The sequence below is a fragment of the Hyla sarda genome, chromosome 4 (genome assembly GCF_029499605.1).
Source record: "Hyla sarda isolate aHylSar1 chromosome 4, aHylSar1.hap1, whole genome shotgun sequence".
Classification (NCBI taxonomy): domain Eukaryota; kingdom Metazoa; phylum Chordata; class Amphibia; order Anura; family Hylidae; genus Hyla; species Hyla sarda.
Window position 1 is genome coordinate 404,725,780 of NC_079192.1, and position 15,585 is coordinate 404,741,364.

The 15,585-nt window shown below is 46.1% G+C and overlaps 4 protein-coding genes across 4 annotated transcripts in view; 1 reads left to right on the plus strand and 3 right to left on the minus strand.

Annotated features, from left to right (window-relative positions):
- LOC130267519 (uncharacterized) overlaps positions 1-7,071 on the plus strand; it is a 125,018-nt gene extending 117,947 nt beyond the window's left edge. Inside the window, exon 3 of the mRNA XM_056517464.1 lies at positions 6,738-7,071. Within this exon, the coding sequence (XP_056373439.1) occupies positions 6,738-7,052 (315 nt within the window). The 3' untranslated portion in view covers positions 7,053-7,071. The remainder of the gene's footprint in view (positions 1-6,737) is intronic.
- Positions 1-15,585, minus strand: part of LOC130267547 (uncharacterized) — a 48,888-nt gene that overhangs the window by 14,937 nt on the left and 18,366 nt on the right. Inside the window, exons 2-3 of the mRNA XM_056517495.1 lie at positions 13,579-13,950; positions 6,440-6,452 (exon numbers count right to left, since the gene is read on the minus strand). Coding sequence (XP_056373470.1) covers positions 6,440-6,452; positions 13,579-13,950 — 385 coding nt within the window. The remainder of the gene's footprint in view (positions 1-6,439; positions 6,453-13,578; positions 13,951-15,585) is intronic.
- LOC130267539 (histone H2B 1.1) lies at positions 9,815-10,311 on the minus strand. Its single transcript, XM_056517486.1, has one exon. It carries the CDS (start codon positions 10,193-10,195, stop codon positions 9,815-9,817), a length of 381 nt encoding a protein of 126 aa, XP_056373461.1. The 5' UTR covers positions 10,196-10,311.
- LOC130267524 (histone H1B-like) lies at positions 14,824-15,496 on the minus strand. Its single transcript, XM_056517469.1, has one exon. It carries the CDS (start codon positions 15,472-15,474, stop codon positions 14,824-14,826), a length of 651 nt encoding a protein of 216 aa, XP_056373444.1. The 5' UTR covers positions 15,475-15,496.

Sequence of the window (15,585 nt, forward strand, 5' to 3'; positions counted from 1 at the left end):
AGCCTCCAGCCATACACTATATATGGCTGAAGGTTGTATGTCTGTGGGGGAACTATACTGCCTACCTAAGTTGTTTTTTCTAAACTTAAACCTCAGTATTCTGATTTAATTGCTGTGCTGGCACTTTTAGGGAAAAAAAAGTTGGTGTTTATTACGGTTTGGGCACTCGGGCTCAAAACGGTTTGCCAGCACTGACCTATGTGATGAATATGATCTATTTGGTATGTGATCTATATGATGCAGGGGTGGCGGTTGTACTGTCTTCTCAGTGGCATCTGGCACAGGAGGTTACATGTTCCATGCTGCTGGCAGACTTGTTGGCTTAGGGGTGATGACGGATCCTACTGCACTGAATACTCTCTCTGATTCTACCCTTGAGGGTGGATAAAATATTCCTGGTTGTTGTCAGATTTCTTCCAGTGTTATAATGCACACTAAGGTATCGGAACACACAATGGGCTTTTACCAAGTGTTTCCAAAAATTAAATAACCTATAATAGACTGACACAAGAAAGTGTCCACAAAATGCTTTATTTTTAACAAAAAGGATTAAATACAGCAACAGAGAGCCCTCCCATTTTAAAATGGCCCACCCCTAAAAAACACCAACCCCAAAAACACAAGATAGGGTGCACATATTGGAATATTCCCAGAGACAACTATCAACCAACAGTGTCACATCTCCCTCATAGTGCACGCTATTATGCCATATGATTTACAAACAGTATTAGTTACCGGTTATTGACATGCTGAGGACTCAGAGAGTACACCCCACCACCACCTCAATACGTGTTCTGAATATTTGTCAAGAAGTGGGGGTGGGTGCAACTGCCCGCCCTGAAGAAGTATTCCACTGCTAGACATCTTATCCCCTATCCCAGTAGCAGGACCCCCGTGATCTCCCGCAACACCATAGGCATGCGCAGCCTATTGCATTAGGGTGTGCACCCTAAAGCACAAACTCACTCCGCGCACGCGTGTGTGTGTTCATGTATGTGTGTGTATATATATATATATATATATATATACACACACACATATATACACACACACACACACTCCTGCTTGCATAGTGTAGGAGGATTGGATCCAGGGCCGGTTTTAGGCTTAACATGGCCCTCGGCAAAATCAGAAGTGGGGTCCCAAAAGTCGTAGTCGTAGTGCACTAATCAGATTAGCACATTTTTGGTCACTTCAAATACCATAACAAATATCTAAAAAGCAAAAAAAAAAAAAAATGGTACCGATAAAAACTACAAATCACAGCGCTAAAAATGACCCTCATACATCCCCATACACAGAAAAATAAAAGTGCTATAGGGATCAGAATAGTACAATTTTATATTTTTGTATTCACATTAGGTTGGCAGCATAGTTCCCCCACATTAGGTTGGCAGTATAAATCTCCCACATTAGGATGGAAATACATTTCCCCCACATAGGTGCAGTATAGTTCCCCCTCATTAGGTGCAGTATAGTTCCCCCACATTAGGTGCAGTATAGTTCCCCCACATTAGGTTAGTAGTACAGTTCCCCCACATTAGGTTAGTAGTACAGTTCCCCCACATTAGGTTAGCAGTACAGTTCCCCCACATTAGGTTAGCAGTACAGTTCCCCCACATTAGGTTAGCAGTACAGTTCCCCCACATTAGGTTAGTAGTACAGTTCCCCCACATTAGGTGCAGTACAGTTCCCCCACATTAGGTGCAGTACAATTCCCCCACATTAGGTTAGTAGTACAATTCCCCCACATTAGGTGCATTACAGTTCCCCCACATTAGGTTGTCAGTATAGTTCCCCCACATTAGGTGTAGTATAGTTCCCCCACATTAGGTTAGTAGTATAGTTCCCCCACATTAGGTGCAGTATAGTTCCTCCACATTAGGTTAGTAGTATAGTTCCCCCACATTAGGTTAGTAGTATAGTTCCCCCACATTAGGTTGGCAGTATAGTTCCCCCACATTAGGTTAGTAGTACAGTTCCTCCACATTAGGTGCAGTATAGTCCCCCACATAAGTTGCAGTATAGTTCCCCCATATTAGGTGCAGTATAGTTCCCCCACATTAGGTTAGTAGTATAGTTCCCCCTCATTAGGTTGGCAGTATAGTTCCCCCACATTAGGTTAGTAGTACAGTTCCTCCACATTAGTTGCAGTATAGTTCGCCACATTAGGTGGAGTATAGTTCCCTCACATTAGGTGCAATATAGTTCCCCCACATTAGATGCAGTACAGTTCCCCCACATTAGGTGCAGTATAGTTAGAATTGTAGGGAGGAGGACAATTCTAGAATTTACCATGAGGCTTACGGGACTAATTCTACCCCTGATCTTATATTTGCCAAGGGGTTCAATGGGCGGAGCCAAAGGGTTGTCAAAATTAGGTTTTGCCATGTATGATTGTGACTGTCTATTATATGTAGCCTACATATAATAGTCAATCATACATGATGGGGATGTAGTCCTGAGCTGTGAGCCTACATATAATAGACAGTCACAATCATACATGATCAGGGCTGGTGCAAGGACTTTTGGCACCCTAGGCGAAAGCTAATTTTGCCACCCCTTTGACCCCACACATTGGCTCTGCCCTTTGACACGCCCAACCATACTACTGGGGTGACACACTGTAACAAACCTCCTCCTTATGTAATCACCTTACTACTGGGGTGACACACTGTAACAAACCCCCTCCTCATGTAATCTCCATACTACAGGGGTGACACACTAACAAACCTCCTCCTCATATAATCTTGTTACTAATGGGGTGATACACTGTGACAAACCTCCTCCTCATGTAATCTCCTTACTACTGGGGTGACACACTGTAACAAACCTCCTCCTCATGTAATCTCCTTACTACTGGGGAGACACACTGTAACAAACCTCCTCCTCATGTAATCTCCTTACTACTGGGGTGACACACTGTAACAAACCTCCTCCTCATGTAATCTCCTTACTACTGGGGTGACACACTGTAACAAACCTCCTCCTCATGTAATCTCCTTACTACTGGGGTGACACACTGTAACAAACCTCCTCCTCATGTAATCTCCTTACTACTGGGGTGACGCACTGTAACAAACCTCCTCCTCATGTAATCTCCTTACTACTGGGGTGACGCACTGTAACAAACCTCCTCCTCATGTAATCTCCTTACTACTGGGGTGACGCACTGTAACAAACCTCCTCCTCATGTAATCTCCTTACTACTGGGGTGACACACTGTAACAAACCTCCTCCTCATGTAATCTCCTTATTACTGGGGTGACACACTGTAACAAACTTCCTCCTCATGTAATCTCCTTACTACTGGGGTGACACACTAAGAAACCTCCTCCTCATGTAATCTCCTTACTACTGGGGTGACACACTGTAACAAACCTCCTCCTCATGTAATCTCCTTACTACTAGGGTGACACACTGTTTAGCAGACAGTGTAACAGTATTAGATAGAGACAGTATCACACATTATAGGATTAGATACAGGGGCTCAGCAACCAGTATCAGACATAGGGGGATTAGATACACAGCTCAGCAGACAATATCAAACATAAATGCACAGCTCAAATCACACATGGGGATTAGATACAGGGGCTCAGCAAACAGTATCACACATGGGGGGATTAGATACAGGGTCTCATCAAACAGTATCACACATGCGAGGATTTGATACACAGCTCATCAGACAGATCACACATGGGGGAATTAGATATAGGGGCTCAACAAACAGTATCACACATGGGAGGATTAGATGCACAGCTCATCAGACAGATCCCACAAGGGAGATTAGATACACAGCTCAAACAGTATCACTTATGGGGGGTTTCGATACACAGTTTAGCAGACAGATCACACACTGGGGGATTAGATACACAGCTCAGCAAACAGTATCACACATGGGGGGGATTAGATACACAGCTCATTAGACATATCACACATGGGGGATTAGATACACATTTTAGCAGACAGATCACACATGGGGGGGGATTAGATACACAGCTCATTAGATCACACATGGGGGATTCAATACACTGCTCAAACAGTATCACACATGGGGAGTTTAGATACACAGCTCATTAGACAGATCACACACTGGGGGATTAGATACACATTTTAGCAGACAGATCACACATGAAAGGAGCCTCACCAGGTCAGTGTCTCTTCCCTGGATCTCACAGTGCTTCTCCAGCAACATGAGGGGTGGCGTGGGGGGGTGTTGTGGTTTTGCAGCTCCTCCAGCAAGACGAGGCTGAGGGGAGGGCGTGTATGTTGTCAAGATAGGTTTGCTGTGACAGGGGGGGATTTCAGCCTGGTGATGTCGGGGATGTCCGGTGGGGCTCGGGTTTAGTAGTGAGAAAAAAAAAAAAAAAAGTCCTGCAGCAGCGGGCCGCGGTGATTAGGGTGTGCCTGTGCACACCCGGCACACCCCGTGCACAACACCCGACTTTCTAAACAAATGCAGGGTTCCTGGGGCAGTTGTGGTTATGTCATGGTCATGCCGCACCCCTTCCATTCATATATATGGGAGGGGGCGTGTCTGCTAACACGTCCCCTCCCATAGACATGAATAGAGTGGGTGTGATGTGATGTCACAAGGGGGCGTGGCCATGATGTCACAATCACGGCCTCCATCTTCTTGATATCTAAGAAAAACTTGCTGCACTATTACTATACACCACTAGAGGGATCCCTGGATTAACATGATATAATATGATATAATGACATAATATGATTTGTAAGGAACATGGGGTGGGGGGATTTATCAAGTTATTTGGATTTTCTTTTTGTTTACTTTTGTAGCAAGTTGCCAGGCGCAGTCACTTTTTGTGCTTTTTTTGTGTGACAAACCTAATAGCTCAGAAACCAAAGTCTTTTCTAAAAGTCACAAATTTTGAGGGCAAAGTTATTTGAAAAGTCAAAAACCTAAGTAAGCCTGGACCACACTTTGGTAACTATTGCGCAAATAAAATATCTTCCAGTAACTCCTTTTTTTTAACACCTTGCGCCAAAAAACACTGCTGAAAAATCAGTCTACACAAATAACTTTCCACAACACGAATTGATTAATATCCCCCATTAAAGATGAGCGAACTTGCAGCAAATTCGATTCGTCACAAACTTCTCGGCTCGGCAGTTGATGACTTTTCCTGCATAAATTAGTTCAGCATTCAGGTGCTCCCGTGGGCTGGAAAAGGTGGATACAGTCCTAGGAGACTCTTTGCTAGGACTGTATCCACCTTTTCCAGCCCACCGGAGCACTGGAAAGCTGAACTAATTTATGCAGGAAAAGTCAGCAACCGCCGAGCTGAGAAGTTTGTGACGAATCAAATTTACTGTAAATTTGCTCATCTCTATCCCCCGTGATATCCATCTTTTACATGGATCATATAATTTATAAATATTTACAACCATAATAATTAGTTAATGTATTAATGATCAATAACTAGTGGATGCATCAATAGTGAACAATAAAATAATTTAATTCATAATTAGATTTTATGGGTATTAATGTAATTATGGATTGAATTAAAAAACTAATCAAAACACTATAAATCCACAGCTCCTGCCCCACAACTCCAACAAGGAGATCACATAATTCAGAATCTGGGAGATGGAAAATCTGTAGCTCCACATCCTAATATACAAACTCTTCTATATTACATCACTTTATTATTATGTTTTGTTATATCAAGCACAATGCAGATGTATTTATTTGTTCCTGATCCTCTTACAGACTCTTACAATAACAGCACAACAATTTCAGCTGCTCTTATATCTGGTATAGAATAAGCAGGGGGTGTAAGTCTTAGTCACCATTCATAGTTGTATCTATTTGTATTTCTGTAACTTGTGTCAGCACCTGGGAAATATTACTTGTTACAATTTGGTAACATGTAAAGAGTATAATACAAAGCTCTCACCACCAGGTGTCGCTATTGTAACACAATGTATCTGATCTGTATAAACTGTAACTGTAAGGATTTATACTGCTGTGATAAATAGACGATCTCTATGGATAGATGTGATTTAAGGAAGGTGTTGATTTACCCAAATTTGGAGGTACATTTAACTCTTTCGTTAACTGGTTGTACACATGGTGTTATCCATCCTGAGAATTGATGGGTTTATTTGTTTTTATGGTATTAACACGTGGGATCAGGCTCTCGGACGATTATTCTCGGTCACTCTCATTGCACATATCGGGGCTCCATATAATGTCGTACAATGTGTGCAGAGTCTTGGTGCCCGGGGGTGAGCAGTCCTGTAGACCTGGTAATGCTGCCCGAGTGATCGATCCATTCACAAGATTTGTTCTGCCATCAGCTGCTCCCCGCACACACATTATACACCTGACAGATTATTGTGCTGCTATTGATCCTCTCCCATGTGTGTAACATACAGCTCACACACCTGCCCGATCACCATTCCCGCTCGGTACAATGACGACTGCTCTTCTCTAGAATGTTGGGGAGAATCGCGGTAAGAAAAAAAACTGATTATTTAGAATCGGAAAAATGCAGCAAACGTTTTGGAATGGGCGGGAAATTCAAAACCTTCTTGTCTCGTGTTCAGCCAATCAACGGAAAGGGGGGAGGGTCAGGAATGTAAATGTGGTTAAAAGAAACGCCCCCCGGATGATGTCATCTTTGTTCCAGTTTTTTTTCAGGTCCGCCCATGTGCTATATAAGCCGGACTCGGCCGCACTCAGTATCTTGCAGTCTACTCGCTACATAGAGAAGATGTCTGGACGCGGTAAAGGAGGGAAAGGTCTCGGTAAGGGCGGAGCCAAGCGGCACAGGAAGGTGCTCCGGGATAACATCCAGGGCATCACCAAGCCTGCCATCCGCCGTCTAGCTCGCAGGGGAGGTGTGAAGCGCATCTCCGGCCTCATCTATGAAGAGACTCGCGGTGTCCTGAAAGTCTTCCTGGAGAACGTCATCCGTGACGCCGTCACCTACACCGAGCACGCCAAGAGGAAGACCGTCACCGCTATGGACGTGGTGTACGCCCTCAAGCGCCAGGGCCGCACTCTCTACGGCTTCGGAGGTTAATTCTGCTTCTACTCGGCTCCATCACATCAACCCAAAGGCTCTTCTCAGAGCCGCCCACATGTTCTATGGAAAGGCTACAATTCCTTGTCTTCTCTACTGAGAGGTCGTGTGCTCGGTGTTTTGCTCTTGTGGTTGCGGTGTTTGTTTTTCCCTGTCCTGCCATAATCGCTGCACCTGATCAGTCTATCGGTATTTCCCTCCTATCTGCTCCGGGGGATCTCCTCTGAATGTTCTGACTACTGCCCTCATCTTCCTCCGTGATTATAGTTACTGTTACAATCTACATTCATCTTCTCCAGATTACATTACTTCCCTCCCCACCATATCACTCATTACCTCCCTAAAGAGTCCGTGTTATAGAACATGCAAATCTCCTGATAATATCCGGTAAGACCCTTCTATATCCCGCTATCCGGACAAATGAGCCTTCACTCTATATAACACCTGTATGTTAATGGAGCTGTTCACACCCAAGTAAATTGCGCATATATATATATATATTCCGCCTGTTCTCATAAGCAGGATCCCGGGATTGTTCTTTGCAGTTAACCCTCTCGGTGCTGAGTTCAGTTACTATAGTGATGTAGATCGTGTCCTCTGCATTGCTCCTGTGTGATCGGTGCTGCTGGCTTTAGTCTCCCGACACCTGTGACCGTAAGTGGTGCATAGAGGACGCTAAAGGGTTAAATCTAGGCGGAGTTATAGACCCGAATGTTCGCTCATTGGTTGATCACCGCAGTTGACTATTTTGAAATTCCCGCTCTTCTTCTGATCGTTTCTCCCTTTGTCTCGTCCTCTTCCCTGTACACGTGACTACATTCCTCTGGTTTCTGTAAATAGGAAGAAATAGGCGGCGGATGGGAAACTGTTGGGGCCGATCAGGGGGATTCTAGTGAGGCGGAGAGGACACTATGTCCGGGGCTGACATCACAATGGTGGGTGAATTTGGGGTCTTCCCTGCAGAGTATATAGAGGAGCCGCGTCCCTGTCCTATTCCAGACCTGATACCGATCACATCCTGCACCCTCCCCCAGCAGCCTGACTCCCTTCACCTGAAAAGGAGGCGGCAGGGAAATTATTTTTTATACATTATTTTATTGTTCTATGTATTAAATTAATGGAAAAGATCGCCCAGTGTGAACACTGACCGTGTGGTTGTTTTACAATCTATTTTACCTGTCAGCGATCACCGTGTATTTAGACCTGATGAAGTCTTAGTGGGGGAGAGATTCCCGGGCCCGTCATTGATAAAACCCTTCCCGATCTGGCTATAACGCGTGTCCGTGTGAATATAGCGTTAACTATAGAAAAGCGTTGGATGAATCTTCTGAAAGTAAAATTAAAATATGATTTAAAAAAAATCAAGATGGAACATTAAAACTAATACCAATAAAACGAGGAAAGAGGCAAAAAATAAAACATTTATCATGAAGCATAAAAGTTATCACAGGGCTACTAGTATTATTGGTTACAATAGATAATCTAAACCACTGAAATGCGTCTGGTTACCCCCATCTATGTGACCACACAACTGGAAAATCATTTTTATTTGCGCAAAAAACAAGCGCTAGATTGTGACAACTTTCAATCATCATTAACTCTTTAGCGAGGACTCTACTCCAGTATTATCACTGGGAACATCCAGACCGCACCTGGACACCACTGATCTCTCCCCTTCAGGCTTCCATGCACGGCCGGTTTATTCACAAGCTGAGACCGAGACAGCGGGAGGGTGATCGGTGTATGAGTGGGAGCGGTGTGCGGTTCTCTACACCAGACTTTTACTTATAATTCATGACTATAATTAATTTCCAAAGATTATAACCAACGGCAGCTGTGCGAGCATTGCGCATAGGATTAGAATCTTTATTGGTGACATACACGAGAATGAGGGGGATCTCTCCATTGTTATCGGGTCTGGAGGAAGCGGGAAATTCAAACCCTGAACATCCTGTGATCAGCCAATGTGTGAGTGTGGAAAGGGGCATTAATAAATGAACATTGACCCATCGGGATTTATATAGAATTAATGCTGCCTATGAGCGGAGAAATACTCTGATACTGTGGTGTCCTTCCTGCTGTGTAGAGTCGGGCTCGGGTCCTTTGTCATTTCATTGTAGTAAACATGCCGCTAAAGGGTTAACAATGAGCCGTGTGCGCGGTCCCGATAACAATGGAGAGATCTCCCCGAGATGTAGAGGCTGATTCTGTGGCTGACTACTACCCTCATCCTCCTTGTTTCTCTATTGTTCCCTCCCAGTCAGTGCACACACAGTAGGATGAGAGTCTCATAATAAACCCCGGCGATACCGATCAATAGATTCCCCGGTCAGTAAATTAGGATTTATAGATTGTGCAGACTACATATTATAGCGTTACCGCAACAATTCACTCCAGTAAGGCTGTGTGATCGATCAGGAGATTATAGAAGAAATAATCGGGGAATCTGGTGGAGGAGACACTTAACACTGATCACAAGACAGATCGGGCAATGGGTTAACTACGGAGAACTCTACAGCGCCCCCCGCTCCACCACAGGAGAATATACTTCCTGCAGTCAGTGAGAACCGCAGCCGCCGCTCTGATCTCACCCGATCCCGGAGCAGAATATATATAGTATCAATAGACTGTACTGACAGAATAGCGGCCACATATACAGAAGAGAATACGGGGAATACAGACAGGAGAAGCCCCAGCTCTATTATAGACAATGTGGCGGCTCTTAGAAGAGCCTTTGGGGTGACAGCAGGCGGCGGAGCAGGTTACTTGGCGCTGGTGTACTTGGTGACGGCCTTGGTGCCCTCGGACACGGCGTGCTTGGCCAGCTCTCCAGGCAGCAGCAGGCGCACGGCGGTCTGGATCTCCCGGGAGGTGATGGTGGAGCGCTTGTTGTAGTGAGCCAGGCGGGAGGCTTCTCCTGCGATGCGCTCGAAGATATCATTCACAAAGGAGTTCATGATGCCCATGGCCTTGGAGGAGATGCCGGTGTCAGGATGGACCTGCTTGAGCACCTTGTACACGTAGATGGCATAGCTTTCCTTCCTGGTCTTCCTCCGCTTCTTGCCGTCCTTCTTCTGAGTCTTGGTCACGGCTTTCTTGGAGCCCTTCTTGGGGGCTGGTGCAGACTTGGCGGGATCAGGCATAATAATCACTCACAATCCTTCTTCACTAGAACAGAGAGAATAATGATGCTTCCTCCTCCCACCGCAGCCGTATTTATATGCAGCCCATGCAAATAAGAAATGCTGTCTGCTCACTGTTCTACTGGAGGAGCAAATCATGTGACCTGTGGGAGCGTCTTAAGCCCCGCCCAGTGCAGTTCATTGGTGTTTCTTCAAGTCTCGTCACCATTGGCAGGATTCAAATCTACCCAATCACAGGAGCCGAAGGGCGGAGCAGAAACATATAAAAGGCAGCAGAAAGAATATCTCAGTTATATCACAGAGAGACTTCTCTTGAGTATTTAGTTTTCAGTAATAATTATGTCTGGACGCGGCAAACAAGGAGGGAAGGTTCGGGCTAAGGCCAAGACCCGCTCATCCCGGGCAGGACTCCAGTTCCCCGTCGGTCGTGTGCACAGACTTCTCCGCAAAGGGAACTATGCCGAGAGGGTGGGCGCCGGTGCTCCGGTCTACCTGGCCGCTGTGCTGGAGTATTTAACCGCTGAGATCCTGGAATTGGCCGGTAATGCCGCCCGGGACAACAAGAAGACCCGCATCATCCCCCGTCACCTGCAGCTGGCCGTGCGCAATGACGAGGAGCTGAACAAGCTGCTGGGTGGGGTGACCATCGCCCAGGGAGGCGTCCTGCCCAACATCCAGGCCGTGCTGCTGCCCAAGAAGACCGAGAGCAGCAAAGCGGCCAAGAGCAAGTGATCACCGCTTATCCCAGATCATCCCGAACACCAAAGGCTCTTCTAAGAGCCACCACATTGTCTCCTACAGAGCTGGCGCCGCTGATCTCGGGTGTGATAGGGATCTGGGCTGTTATAGGGATTAAACAACATCCGGCACATTTTATCTAGTATAGGACACAGTGCGGGTTGTGCAGAATGTAGTTTGTATTGGAAGGGTTAAGTCTGGTAATGAATATGTTTTCTCACGATGTAGTTTACGGATCCTCCACAATAGACGGGACCGCAGTGTAGAGATGGCGCCTCCTATACTGTAGCCTCCTGTGTAATGGAAGCTCCTGAACACATCGGATCTCCAGCCGCATTACACAGCGCGGCCTCCATCCAGCCGATCAGGGGGTCAGCGCTTCTCCATCGTTGGTTACATAAAGATCCCGGCACTCGCTGTATACAGTGACCGGGAATAATCGCCCCAGAGCCGGCCGGAGATCAGCCAATAAGAGCTCGGTATCCGGCTATAGAACTGTTATTTTCCCGCTCATTCTACAGTTATCGCTGTAGAATGAGAATAATGAATAAATACAAATATAAATGACACAAATATAATTAAGAATAAAACGAGGAAAGTTGTAGTAAACTAGATAGTCTCAGCTGGGTCTCTCGGAGAACAATAACATTGATCATGAAACATAATAGTCATCTCAGAGCCCTTTAGATACTAGTATTATTGTTAAAATAGATAGTAATCACATAAAATAGTTAACCCATTATTGCACTAGTAAAACAGACAGATCGGTGAAGTGAAGGAAAGGCTGAGCTGTTATAAAAAGTAACAATCCCGTTAGATGTAACGAATGAGACACTAGAAACACTTTACTAAGAAAATGTCTCAATATTAATTCCAATAAAGAAACATAAAACACCATTTGAATAGTTTTGGTTGGACACAATGTATGATATCGCACTGTGTGTATGCTACCAATGAAATTGTGAGTCCTATGCGCAATATTCGTAAATTATAGTCCTGAATTAATAGTAAAAGGCCGGTGTACGCTCACCCTCCTGCTGTCTCGGCTCAGCTTGTGAATAAATCGGCCGTGCATGGAAGCCTGAAGGGGAGAGATCGGTGGGGTCTATTTTAACCAATAACATTAATAACCACAGGGTCCTGAGATTACTTTTCTGCTTCATAATAAATGGTATATATATATATATATATATATATATATATATATATATATATATATATATATTTTATTCCTTGTAACTTTCCTCTTTTTATTCGAATTTAATTGTTCCTTTTGCTCCATTCTTTTCCCTTCCATTATTAGTATCCCATTCTCTATCCCTTCCCTCCCAGGAGGCTGAGATTCTCGGACACTTATTCGGATAGAGAACACCGGAGGTCTAGGAGATGATTTACTATTAATAGATTAGTCCTGAGCTTTTCTATTAGCGCTATATTCACACGGACACGCGTTATATTCACATCGGGGAGGATTTTTATCAATGACGGGCCCGGGAATCTCCCCCCCCCCCACTAAGACTTCATCAGGTCTAAATACACGGTGATCGCTGCCAGGATTTGGTAGAACAGAGCATGTGACTTAATCGGCCAATCCCCGTTCAATGTGGAATATATGTAAAGATCTAGCCGACTTACAAATGTCAGAACAATTCTGTATAGAAGAAGGGATTTGGCGGCCTCTCTAGTCCATTTCCTGACTGTGTGTAGGAAGGAAAGCTGCTGACCTCTAGATGCCCTTGTCTGATTGGATGTGCAGCGGAATAAAATGGATTGTAAAACAACCGCACGATCAGGGTTCACACTGGGCGATCTCTTGCAGCTGAGTGACATAATATCGGAATTTAGTACATTAAATAACAACAAAATGACAATGTATAAAATACAGGATAGCTTTCCCCGCCGCATTCTCAGCAGTGTCGGGCTGCAGGATGTGATCGGTATCAGGTCTGGAATAGGACAGGGACGCGGCTCCTCTATATACTCTGCAGGGAAGATCCCGTATACACCCACCATTGTGATGTCAGCCCCGGACATAGTGTCCTCTCTCCTCTCCGCCTCACTAGAATCCCCCTGATCGGCCCCAACAGTTTCCCCTCCGCCGCCTTTTTCTTCCTATTTACAGAAACAAGAGGAATGTAGTCACGTGTACAGAGAAGAGGACGAGACAAAGGGAGAAACGATCAGAAGAAGAGCGGGAATTTCAAAATGGTCAACTGCGGTGATCAACCAATGAGCGAACATTCGGGTCTATAACTCCACCTAGAGTTAACCCTTTAGTGTCCTCTATGCATCAATTAGTCACAAGTGTCGGGAGACTGAAGCCAGCAGCACCGATCACACAGGGGCATTACACTGCGGAGGTCACGATTTACATCACTATAGTAACTGAATATAATTCAGTACTGAGGGGGTTCACTGCAGAGAACAATCCCGGGATCCTGCTTATGAGAACAGGCGGAGTATAGGAGCAGAACAATGGAGAGGATAAGGAATCAGCTCGTTCTATAGATAATTTGGTGGCTCTGAAAAGAGCCTTTGTGTTGTATGCGGGTCCCGATTAGATCTAAGCTCTCTCCCCACGGATCCTGCGGGCCAGCTGGATGTCTTTGGGCATGATGGTGACCCTCTTGGCGTGGATGGCGCACAGATTGGTGTCCTCAAAGAGTCCCACCAGGTAAGCCTCGCTGGCCTCCTGCAGGGCCATAACCGCCGAGCTCTGGAAGCGAAGATCGGTCTTGAAGTCCTGGGCGATCTCTCTTACCAGGCGCTGGAAGGGGAGCTTCCGGATCAGCAGCTCGGTGGACTTCTGGTAGCGGCGGATCTCACGGAGAGCCACTGTACCTGGACGGTAGCGGTGAGGCTTCTTCACCCCACCAGTGGCGGGAGCGCTCTTCCTGGCGGCCTTAGTAGCCAGCTGCTTGCGGGGAGCTTTCCCTCCGGTGGATTTACGCGCGGTCTGCTTGGTCCTGGCCATGATCCTCTGTACACGTACACAGCGGAGAAGTGATGGAGAACGAGCGCGGAGCAGAACATTTATTCTCCTCGTCTTGTCCCCATTGGTTCATGTAAATCCCACCCCTGCATCCCATTGGCTGATTCTTACAACCAATGAGCCCGCCAAAATACGTGTGACGTCAGCAATTGTTCTTTGTTAGAAAGAGGCAGGACCCATCCTCGCCCTATTCGAGCCTTCCCTGCGGATGGACGTAACTCCCGATAATAGCGCCCTCCCTCGTGTCCCCTCAGACATGACGCGGTACCGCATTTCGGGTGTTCACACTGATTGCCTGCCGCTCCCCTATATTCAGACTCTATTCGGGACTGCATGACTTTAAATAGTAATAAAACTAAGCAGCAAACTAACCCTCGGGATGGGGGAAATAATATGTGCACAACCTATTACCCAAAGGGTTACATTTATCCCCAAATATCTGGTAAATCAATAATTTCCATAATCCCGTTTATCCTTAGGGCGTCTATCACAGCAGTGTAAATCCTTATAGTTTATACATAGGATCTACAATGTGTTACAATAGTGACACCTGGTGGAGAGATTTATAATCTTTTTGTTGCCGATTTGTAACAATAATTATATTTCCCCCAAGCGCTGACCCTACAAGTGTTACAGCGGCAGAAAGATACAACTATGATTGGTTACAGAACAGACTCAGCTGAGTGTTCATAAGGGGATCTAGAACTAGTAAAGGCAGATGTATTGGGATTGATAAAATATAATAAAGTGATGATAATATAGAAGGGATTTATATCACTGTATTATATCCTTTATGTATCCCGGGGGTTACACGGGCATTGATCGTACAGCTCTGTCTGGAGGAGGTGGTGGCTCTGAAAAGAGCCTTTGTGGGATAAGTACAGGACGAGGCTCCCGATTATTTCTTAGCCGCGCTCTTCTTGGCCTTAGTCACCTTTTTAGCCGGGCTCTTGGCAGCTTTGGGTTTGGCCGCCTTCTTAGCCGGGCTCTTGGTCACCTTCTTGGGAGCAGCCTTCGGCTTCTTGGGGCTCTTGGCCGCTGCAGGCTTCTTGGCTTTCTTCGGACTCTTGGCCGCTGCAGGCTTCTTGGCTTTCTTCGGGCTCTTGGCCGCGCTCGGAGCCTTCTTTGGCTTCTTAGGGGATTTGGTCGCTTTCTTAGCTGCTGCAGGCTTCTTAGCCGCAGCCGCCGGCTTCTTCTTGGCCGCCTTGTCCTTAGTCTCCTGCTGGTTCTTGTTGATCTTGAAGGATCCGGAGGCGCCGCTGCCTTTCACCTGGAGCAGGGTTCCCTTGGTCACCAGCCCCTTGATGGCCAGCTTCAGGCGGCTGTTGTTCTTGTCTACATCGTATCCTCCGGCAGCCAGAGCCTTCTTCAGGGCGGCCAGAGACACCCCACTGCGCTCCTTAGAGGCGGACACGGCTTTAACGAGCAGCTCGGACACGCTGGGACCGGAGGGTTTGTGGCTTTTCTTGGCGGCTGATTTCTTCGGCTGCTTCTTGGATTTTGCGGCCGGTTCGGCGGGAGGAGCAGCGGCTGGTGCGGTTTCTGCCATCTTATAAATCACAACTACAGAAATATCGTGAAGGATAAATGCTGAGACCGGAGCTGCTGGCGCCTCTTATATGTACAGCGGCTGCGCAATGATTGGCTGCTGAGATGTCAC